This window comes from Meleagris gallopavo, chromosome 28, assembly GCF_000146605.3.
Source record: "Meleagris gallopavo isolate NT-WF06-2002-E0010 breed Aviagen turkey brand Nicholas breeding stock chromosome 28, Turkey_5.1, whole genome shotgun sequence".
NCBI lineage: Eukaryota > Metazoa > Chordata > Aves > Galliformes > Phasianidae > Meleagris > Meleagris gallopavo.
In genome coordinates, this window is record NC_015038.2 from 965,955 (window position 1) to 976,700 (window position 10,746).

Consider the following 10,746-nt stretch of genomic DNA (forward strand, 5'->3'; position numbering starts at 1 on the left):
GGTGGGCTCCGCAGCCGAGATGTCTCAGGAGCGGCCCAAGTTTTACCGCCAGGAGCTCAACAAGACGGTGTGGGAGGTGCCCGAGCGCTACCAAAACCTCTCCCCGGTCGGGTCCGGGGCCTACGGCTCCGTCTGGTGAGTGGCGGCTCCGGGCCGGGTTCTGCCCTGGGCGCCGCTCCGCGCCGCTCCCCGCAGCGCCGGACGTTGCAGCGCACGGCAGGTGGCACCGGGATATTTTTGCAGGGGAAGATAATCGCGTCCCGGCCCCCAGCGTGATCTCATTTCGGCATATTTCGCAGTGCCTTCTCGCAGATGGGAGGTGGGGGTGGAGAGGATGCGGGCTGGCAAGGCCACGAGCTCCGTACAGCTCTGCTGCTATCCCGGTTTCTTTCTGGACCCGAGGATGGATCGTGAGCCGGGAGCTGCAGAGAGCTGCTGCGTCCCCTGGCAGGCGCTGCAAGAACCATTTTAGCGGCGGCAGCGCGGCTCCGTTTGCTGCTCAGCGAGCGCTGCCTGCAGGAGCAAAGTCTGAGGTTGGCGTGCAGGAGTAAGGAGAGCTCGGCTCGGAGTTGAGCTCGGTTTTTAATGCTTGCCTCGTAGCAACGCGTGCCTCGCTTGTGATTTCTCCGCAAAATATATTGGATCGTGAAATGCAGATCAGCTGGGCTGCTGGCATCGTTTAATCTTAAAGACGAGGCTGTGTCCGGATCGCGTTGACGTTCTGACTCAAGCAGTCACGTAGTAGAGGTGAATAAAGCAGCACAGGCTGCTGACCGTTCTGGTTTTTGCTCTGTCAGTGCGATCGGAGTTCTCACACGGGTGTGTGATGACTACATCTGTCTGCTGCTGTCTTGGAGCAGCTGTGCCTATTTTTTTCGTGAACGTAACATACAAATTTATATCATGACTGTCATTTATATTTTAAGGAGCAATGCATGCTGACCTCTATCAGTAGAAAAAGGAGTTGCTTTGCATGAGATGCAGTTTTAAAAAAGTTCTCTCCTGTTCTGCTCTCAGGAAGCTCTGCTGGAATAATACACGTTTCTTAAAACTGTAGTGTCCCAAGTATGTAAATGCTTGTATGTCATAAAAGACAGAGCCTAAGCAATTACAGTGCCCAGGGTAACCAATATATCTTCTGATTTATTTTTTAATAATTGAAGGATTTCTTTCTAGTGAAAGAAGGGGCTCAGTGCCCCAGCTGATAAATGCTCCTTTAGCTGCCGCGGTTACGTAACTCCCTCGTGCAATAGGAAGTGGATTTGCTCCGTGTCTGTTGTATTCAGGCCGGCCCTCTGTGGTGCATGCAGCCCTTTCCTCTTCTGTTCTCCCCCTCCCGATGGTCTGTTGTGTACGTAATGCTTCCAATGTTTGTTTTCACAACCAATTACTGAAGAGTTGGCATCACGAATTTCCTGTCGTGCTGCCTCCGAACTTTCAAAGATTGTGCAACCGCGTTCGGCCTGGATTGAAGCAGTTTCAGATGTGTTGCACGTGGATCTTAGCACAGTCTTTTTCATGATTTTCTTTGTGTTCTACCAAAAATGTGTTTCAGACAGACAAGTTATAGAGAAAAGAATTACCTGTGCATGTATAATTAACTTTGTAATATCAAGCTCCAAACGGTGATGCACAGTGTTGAGGACGTTCCTAGAATGGCTGGTTCCACTCTGTTCCTCTAGAGAGTTTCTTCCCTGTTCCTTATCCTGCTTTGGGAAAATGTACCTGCGCTTGTTTCAGACTGGAGTTTGGAGTGCCTTCTATTTTGGGACAGCAAACTGTGGGGCTTTAACCAGCCTTAAACAGAGCACTTAAATGCACTCCTCTATCTGTCTGCAGCACTGTTAGATCAGAATAGTGAGACACTTTATGTAGTTGTCAGGATGAGAGATTTAAAAAGGAGGACTTTCTAGAAAGTGGAGGAAAAGTTAATAAAAGAATTAAGCCTGCAAATGAATCAATTAGACTGTGCAGTGTCTGCTACAGGCTCCTTTAAATGTCTCACTAACTTGGAACACCATGATAGAAAATCCCGACTTTGTTTTTTGCAGTCGGTGGATGGAGAATGGTGTTCTGTGCAGGCAGCCAAAGCATGCGTCCTTAGTGTTAGAGTGAGTGTTCTCATGTCTTCTGGAGCGCTGGGAGAAGGATATTCAAACAGCCAGCTCAGGTGTTTTTCAGGGTCCATATTTAAAAACTGAAAATATGTGGAGATTACAGTAGGACTTTGGTGCCAAAACTTTGAGAAACGTCAATATGTACCCTCAGATCGTTCATCACTAAGCCACATTAACAATTGTGGTGACATCTGTTGTGTGAAGTGATATTTCAGTTCGTTCTTGCCAGAGTTTTGTATATTCATGTAAGTCTTCTGCATTACAAGGATTCTGTCAAAATCAGAAACAAGGTCTGCACTGAAACATGTGTGGGTTACTGAAATATCAGTCTTGCGTACTTCGTGTAAGGGAGAGGTCGATGCAGCATCTTGCAGTGGGAGCTGCTGGGCCGCCTGGGATGGGTGGGCGGTGAGCGGTGGTTCAGCAGGGGGGTGGCTGCTGTTGGTGTCTGCAGGCAGCATTAGTTCAGCCCCTTGTAAGCACAGAGGTGCTCTGAAGCTTGTTGCCATTGGCTTATAAAATGTGAAGGCAAATTTGGTGTGCTCCTAGCAGCTTATTTTATTGATTTTTTATTTTTTTCCCAACAGCTATTTCTGAACAACAGTGTATTTGCTTTAATTGCTTTGCAGTCTGTAAACTGCTAAGTCTTACTCTTGCTCAGAATCTTGCATAAGGGTCCTTCAGCTTCTCCTGTTTGCAGGCGGTCAGGCTACAGAGCTGTTACACAACTGAGAGGTCTGCTCCTCGCCTCCATAGTTGTACCAACACGGACTGAATGTACTGGGAGTGACGAAGGTACTGAGATGATCCCCCTGTTTATAAACTAGCAGAAGAACGCAGTGGGTTTAAGACATATTAAACCATCACTCTGGAGGAAATGAAATAACCCTAAATATCACCTATTTAGCAGCAGTTCCTCTCTATGTTTTTTGTGCAGTGTGTGTCCCTAGGCTTAGTAATCCCTTATCAAGATGTGCAGTGCCTCTGTACACAGGAGAGGTACCAGCTTCTGCAACCAGGCGTGCGGGGGTACAGAAGGAGTTGCAGCTCTGTGAGTGGGACGGAGCAGCCACGCAGGTGTCAGAACAAGGGAGAGGAAGGAAGGTTGGCCAGCAGCAGCAGGCGTGCTCAGAAAAGCAGGAAGCAAAGCTCAGGAAGGGAAGGCTGCTGGAAACCTGGTGTGCTAAGGAATGAAATAAGGGTGAGCCTATGTTTCCTACAGGGAGTTTTTTATTGCAAGGTTTATGGAAGGAGAATCCTAAACACCTGAGATACTTGGCAGCTGGTTGAGATTCACAACTAATCACAACAGTCTGTACTGAATGAAGATGGCTAACCTTACTTTTGTGCAAGTCCCAGAAAACACCTCAAGTATTGTCCTCCAGTTAGTCTGAATTAGGTGTGACTGCATATTGCAAAGCGGTGTACGTGGAACTTTATTTTAAAAATGTATTCTGTATTCCTGAGCTGCTGTATCTGAAATATCCATTTTATAGTGATGTGTGAAAACTTAATGTAGATCATTTGAAAGCAAGATTAGAAGATGAACACTTAATTGCATTTTCCATACATGCAGGCTGGGTGAGGTGAGTACTAATGGGCATTCTTGTGGACAGTGTGGAGTAGCTCCAGTAATTCAGCTGTGGCAATTTGGTGCTCCTGTGATCTTCCTTCTAGCTATGTTTTCATACCTCTTCCAGAAAGTTCCTTGTGCTGTGTGTACAGATATCCCTTACACAGAAGGAGATGCCCTTTTCTGTCACACGTGGAGGTTTTCCCATTCCCTTGCAGGACCTCAGAGAAGGATTGCTGTTGGTAGAAGCAAGTCTGTTATTTTCTAGCTTTAGTTCTTGTAATCATAATACAACAAGTTCCTTGAAACTGCAACTTTGAGATAAGTTATCTTTCTGCAAGTGAATTCATATTAATATATCTTTTCAGTTTGCTTTTCTTTTTTTTTTTTTTTTGGTCTGTGCAATTGTGAGTTTGTTCTAGAACTACTTTTGTGTTTGGTTTTGAACCTGTTAGCTGAATCGCTTCACATTTTGTCTTTGTAAGTGTAACCTTTCCTTGTCCCTCCGTGCTGATCAAAGGCTGCACATTCTCTTGTTATGCACTGGGAGCTGCCCTGCGTTGGACTGCAGAAGGAGACTCAACAAATGTTGTCCTTCTCCAACTTTCTCACTTCCACCCTTTCCCCACGTTTGTAATCTTGTATCAGTATAACCTCAATTTCACATCCTGCTTCTGCTCCTTCTTCCTTTTTGACAAGCCAGAGCTAGTTTTAGATAACAGCATTGAAGACAAGACAAAAAGAGTGATCTGATTGCTAGCTAAATGCCTGCTTTTCCTTAGGTCTCTAAATATGCAGCCCTGAGCTCTGGAAGGTTCTGTGCAGCATATCAGGCTGGTCACATCTTTCTTCCAGTGCTTAAAGCTTTTGTTGTTTCACAAGTATTGGACTTTTGCTTCTGAATTGTGTCGTGAAGAGATTATGGAAGAGCTTCCAGGAATGACCTTGCAGTACAAAGTGTCTGTTATGTGCACATGCAACAAGTTATCACACAATTAGTGATTTTTAGTTTTTATGCATTATAAGGAATATTATTTTAATGTTTCTGCAAATTTTAGTAATGTACACTGAAGTTTCACTTATGCATGTACATTTTTTTTGTAGCAAGTGCTGAGGTGCAATATACCTGTGAGGTTTGATTGAGACGAACGAGCATCATCCGTGATTTCTCCTAGCAGCAGGCATGAGATTTCTGTATGGACTTAAAACCTTAAAAGATGGTATCTTGAGCACAGCAAATAATTTTGTGATGAAGTGTGCTTTATGAGAATAGGTTTAAGAATATGGATAGTATTTACAAGTATTCTTCCTCTCTCCAGAGTTTCGTTGCCTTGTTAACGTTTAAAATCATAACTATGTTATAGGCAGAAGAGTCATAAACATTTCTTTCCCTTTTTTCCTGCGAAATTACTTTCTAAAGATACTATTTTCCCTTTAGTAGGTGAACAAAATTCATCTTAGAAACACTTTCAGTAAGACCCAACATTTGTATCAATGTGTGTGAAATTGCAGACCTGGATGCCTGGATGTTATTGGTGGTGGAGAGAGGGAGAAACTGAATCAGCCGTGTGACTCAGTCCCTGCACAGTTGCTATCTGGAGTTGCTAAATGGATTTGAGGGTATTTATAAGTGATTCATTTTGACAGTTTGATTACTCTTTGTTGTAGTTCTGCCTTTGACACAAAAACTGGGTTGCGAGTGGCTGTAAAGAAGCTGTCCCGGCCATTTCAGTCTATCATCCATGCCAAAAGGACCTACCGAGAACTACGGCTACTGAAGCATATGAAGCACGAAAACGTAAGTTGAAGGAGATGGTATCAGAATTGAGCTATCCAGCATGATTGCATTCGAGGCTGATGGCGCAGGTTTTTCAGATAGTAAATACACAGCTTGCAGTCGTCCAGTGAATCATGGTTGAAGGTTTTTTTTCTTGCATGTCATCGTGTCAGAAAGAGTTGGAGCACTTGCTCACTAGATTCCTGTAGATAAACGGGAAAAAAAGGGGAGGGGAGGATATCAGACGTCTGTTCTTGCAAGCCATCCATTTCAACAACAAAGCAGACCATGAATGGTTATGCTTAGCTATGCTATATGCTGTCTAACCATTTTTTTTGTTTAACTTCCATTTGCTATAGAAACCAGTTGAGCAATTCTCTGTGTTTGTGGCATTAAGACACTAGCATATTACTATCGTATGCTGTTCAGAGCAAATATTGCCTGCAATTGAACAAAAATTCTCTTGCCTTCTGTAGAGCTGTCAGTGTCAAGAGGAAAGGAAGGCTCTTAATTTTTGTACAAGTGAACTCCAATGTAGCAGAAGGGATATACTGTTTTGGAAGAGGACTGAGCAAGCCTAGTGTTTTAACGCAACAAGCAAGTCCAATTTTGATGGAGGGTTCTCCCTGGATGGTTGGATGAGAACTTCTTTTGTGGCTGTGCTGGCTGTGTGCTGTGGCTTCTTACTGGCACAGCGAGCAGATGGTATCCCTTGAATCTTGTTTGCGTTGTCAGTGTGGCTGATGTAATTGGACCTTTTGGTGCACACACACACACTGCACTCAGCAGCACTTCCTCAGTGCCTCTATGTGATGCTGTTATCTTAATAACAGAGGTAGCGATCGATCTTGCTTAGTATCCATCTCCCAAAGTTTTTTTTCTGTACCTTTTTCATACCTGGAATATATTCAAAGTTTTCCTCTAGAATTGTTTGGAGAATGTGTTTAGATGTGTCTCTACATCAGCACATCAATCCGTTTTGTCCAAGCTAATTAGGTCAGATTTCTATGATTCTATGATTACACGGTGGGGGCTAGCCTGGTGCTACAGCAGTTCTGTGTCTGGTGTTCAGTAATATTTTTGATTAGTGTTGCAAAGTGCATATTAGCTTTGAGAGTAAGAGATGATGACGTTTGAATGTTTTGTACATAGAAGTGTTTATTATCGGTTCATCGTACCGCTGTGTCCGTGGGAAGTTTCTCTGGGTTGCGGTTTGAAAATCCTGCAGATGCAGAGATGCTCAGAGCCAGTTCAGGCAGGCTGCTTAGTTGAAGTGAGCTGACTATTCAGATCTTGCTTTGGAAGTAAAATACACTGCTTTACATGACTCGGAACACTTCAGTAAATCTGGTAGGTACAGCATTTTCAGGATCTCGAGCAGGGCTGGTTTTCTCTCCTGTTTATGGGCTGATTGTGTTGATCTTGAGCAAATAAATCGGCCTGTGGAGCAGTCAGGCATGGCTGTGTTATACTTTCAAGCTCCAGGAGGCCTCGTTAGCTTGCCTAAGGCAGATTACTAAACAGATGTGACAGTGAACTTCGGTTTGGTGTCACATGAAGAAATTAACAATCTAAAATTCAAGGGGTGTGCAGAAACTCAGGAGTTGATTCCCAGTCCGTGGGTGACCAGCTTCCTTAGAACTGTGTCAGTGATGTGCTACAGAGTAAATGGATTTGTTTGTGAAACTTCTCAGTGAGAAAGATATGGATAGCTCAGTAGTGTGCTTTACACTGTAGCAAGATGAAAATGGTAAGGGAGGAAATGGAAATCTTGGTAACAAAGTCAGTTTTTGGCTTTTTCCTGCTAAGCTGGGAGGATAATGTTGCATATTTTCTGTAAACATTGGTATGGAGGAGTCCACGGAACAAAGAAAGTGTGAGAGTTATTTTGCAGCATGGATGTTAATGGTAAGAGGTTGATTTTTGTCATCCTTGACAATTGCAAATGATGGGATAAAATTGTGCTGAAAGGGAACCTTGGCATCCAACTCCTGGTTTAATGTGCACACTGGAACCATTGCTGAGGTTACTGAAATGCGTGAAAATTTGAACAATTTATGGACCAGATGGATTGTTTTCAAAATGAAATGTAACTACCTTCTAGGTTATTTACAGGGTAATAAGGTATAATCGTGCATTTCCATGAAGTAACAATTTGTTGCCTTTTGCTCTCCACTGCTGGAACAGTTTAGCTGTGAAAATGAGGGGTGGAGTGGAGACTCTTAGGGCAGCAGATATAAATGGCAGTGTGAAGCTGTCAGCTCTTGGTGAAATTTGGGTCTGTACTGCAGTGTGCTGTTCTTCTGATTTGTTTCACTTCTACTTATTTTCCAGTGTAGACATTTATTATTTGCTGCTTGCATTAGAGATCCTTGGTGGGTTTCTTCCTCTAGCTATTACTCAGTGCAAGTGAAAAAAAAACCTGCTTCTGATCTAACGTGTAGTCAACAGCATAACTAAGAACATAGCAGGAAGCAAACTGATTTCTGCCTGGTGTTTGCTCATCCCTTTATTTCCTCACCAAACTTTAGCTGGGTTTTAAAGAAGGTATTTTTAACCAGTGCTGACACTTGCCTTTTGTTGACTTGGCTTGCTGTGGCTCCTGCTTGATGTTTTAAGTGGATGGTTGGTTTGAAAGACAGCTGTTATATTTGGCTGTAATTTTTTTTACTCAACATTTGAACGCTTGTTTCTGACCCTGTATGAATACTAATTTGCTTGCATCCAAATGATTCATGTAGTTGGAAATGAAACGTCTATTGGAAGGAGTAGTTTCTGTTCCACGAAGGACCTCATTAACTGTATCATGTATATGATTGATGTATTTCATGGCTTTTTCACTTTGCCTTTCCAGGTGATCGGCTTGCTGGATGTGTTCACCCCTGCCAAATCGCTAGAAGAATTCAATGATGTGTAGGTAACTTCTCTGAAAGTTGCATTAAAACACCTTGTGTATCTTCCTCCCCTCTCCCAGGTTATTGTAGGAATTTTGCCGCCTTAATTTGTCTGCCATTATTTTGAATCAGCTGAAATTCAACACGTTACTGGGGCACCCTATGCTAATGGACTCTTCCAGCTTGTTCACATGTATTTTGTTGGCCAGTGCTACAGGAATCAGTGCACTGATCTGCTACATTATTTAATGAGCTATGAACTGTATTTTATTCAGTAAAATGCTGAGGAGGCTGCCATGCTACTGGAGCTTTGTAAGGAGTTCTTATCCTAATCATGTTGAAGGGATTGCTTCATAGCTGTGTTTCCTTTTGTTGACAGGTACTTGGTGACACACCTCATGGGAGCAGATCTAAACAACATTGTGAAATGCCAGAAACTCACAGATGACCACGTGCAGTTCCTTATATATCAGATTCTTCGGGGGCTGAAGGTATCTGCTTCTGTCCTGTTTGAATGGTGATAGCTCCTCAGTGGGAAGTAGAAATTGTTGATGAATGTCATATCCAGAATTTCGTATGAACGCACAGAGGGGCTTCCTTAATGTTGCTATTGTAGGATAGCCTGTTATTGTTTTGGCCTTTCGTACCTCTTTGGGGCTTTGTATCAATAAAGCTATACATGGTTTCAGAAGATATCTATGTATGTTCCTGTGGACAAAGTCTGGAAAGTTATGACGTGTGCTGTCCTTTAATCTTCCACATCTGTGTCTTCAGTCTGGTTTTCTTACATTGTTCCACTCCTGGCAGTAGTGCTCCTGGATATTCCTAAAGAGAGACTGAAAGCGAAACACTGATGTACTTGCAAGCTCTACAGATGCTGTACTTGGTTCCTCCTGCAAACAAGCTGTAGCTTTTTTTTTGTGTTGGGTGGGGTAGGACAGTGTTGTTTAGTGAGGAAATGAGAAGGCTATTTGAGCTGTCATTTGTAATCTTTGATGTTTTGCCTTACAGTACATCCATTCAGCTGACATAATACACAGAGTAAGTATTTACTCTAAGATTACTTCCTATACTGAACAAATGTCTTTTAAAATTGTAATGCAGAATCTTACAAGGTAGCCTCTATTGGATCAAGAAGAAATTTTCTGAGAATTATTTCAATAGAACAGTGGAGGTTAGTAATGGTTCTCCTCATCCTTAATTTCTTTTCCTACCTCTTGTTGGCTTGTGTCTTTCTTTCTGAAAGACTTTCTGAAATAGGCTCTCTGTTTGTTAAATATTATACCACTACCCTGAGTGCTGCAGATATCTAAACATGCATTTTTGCTTGTCTTTGACACCTCTGCAGACAGCACAAAATAGAGCTGGTTCTGGGATAAAATTATTTTTCTGAATATGGAGAATTGATGTTGAAAGCCACGTAGAGAGTTGATTTTTCTACCTTTAGACTTTTGCAACAACTTATATACCGCCATTAATGCTGATACTGTTTAATTTTTTTTTTTTAGGATTTAAAACCTAGTAACTTAGCTGTAAATGAAGACTGTGAGCTGAAGGTAATACAATCATGAGATATGACTAGTTTGACCATGTGAATGAGTGAATGCCCTGTCTGTCCTCCACTCAGTCCAAGACTTGGAAGCTAGTAAGAGTAAACAGCCAGACATGGTACCACTGCAGTAATTGGTGGATGTCTTTTTTTGTTGTTTTTTAATTCTGTAGATCCTGGATTTTGGCTTGGCTCGACACACAGATGATGAGATGACTGGGTATGTGGCTACCCGGTGGTACAGGGCTCCTGAGATCATGTTGAACTGGATGCATTACAACCAGACAGGTAATGCATTTTACTAATAAAAGGCTTCTGGGTTCCTGAGTTCCTTGTGGGGAGGTGCAGGGAAGGTTCATGTTCTGTTGCACTTGATTGTGTAAATTGACAGTTACACTAATTACACTTCAGTGAGGGTGATTAAAAGAAGTAAGACATAGAATTAATATTAAAACCGCAATCTCATCTCTAAGGTATGAATCATTATGGCAGCATTTGCAACACTTCCTTAAACTTGAACCTTTGAAACTGCAGTCAGCAAAATCTTGTCACTGCTCATCCCTTTCCCTAGCACAACAACTTTTAAAGTAAGCGAGTAGAATGTATCTAGGTGAGAAAGAAGGTGCCTTTCTAGGAAGCTGCTGGAAATGCATTTAAAAAATGCCTGTGATTATGGGATAAAGAAATGCTAAAAATGCACAGAAGTATTTCTTCCTTTCTTCTTATCCATTTCTTTCTAATTATGTCCTCCTCCTGTTTGGATGGCTTCCCAGCAATGCACCTTTCTTCCCTAGAATGCTTTCAGATCAAGCACAGAAAGGAGAAAGGAGAAAAAA

At 42.6% G+C, this 10,746-nt stretch overlaps 1 protein-coding gene across 1 annotated transcript; it reads left to right on the forward strand.

The window, feature by feature from the left end:
* Window positions 1-6: 6 nt before the first annotated feature.
* Window positions 7-10,230, forward strand: LOC100546830 (mitogen-activated protein kinase 14). The gene is made up of 7 exons (XM_010724093.3): window positions 7-135; window positions 5,359-5,488; window positions 8,322-8,380; window positions 8,741-8,852; window positions 9,373-9,402; window positions 9,870-9,917; window positions 10,084-10,230. The coding sequence occupies exons 1-7, from the start codon at window positions 20-22 to the stop codon at window positions 10,213-10,215; spliced, it is 627 nt and encodes a 208-aa protein (XP_010722395.1). The 5' UTR covers window positions 7-19; the 3' UTR covers window positions 10,216-10,230.
* The last annotated feature ends 516 nt before the right edge of the window (window positions 10,231-10,746 follow it).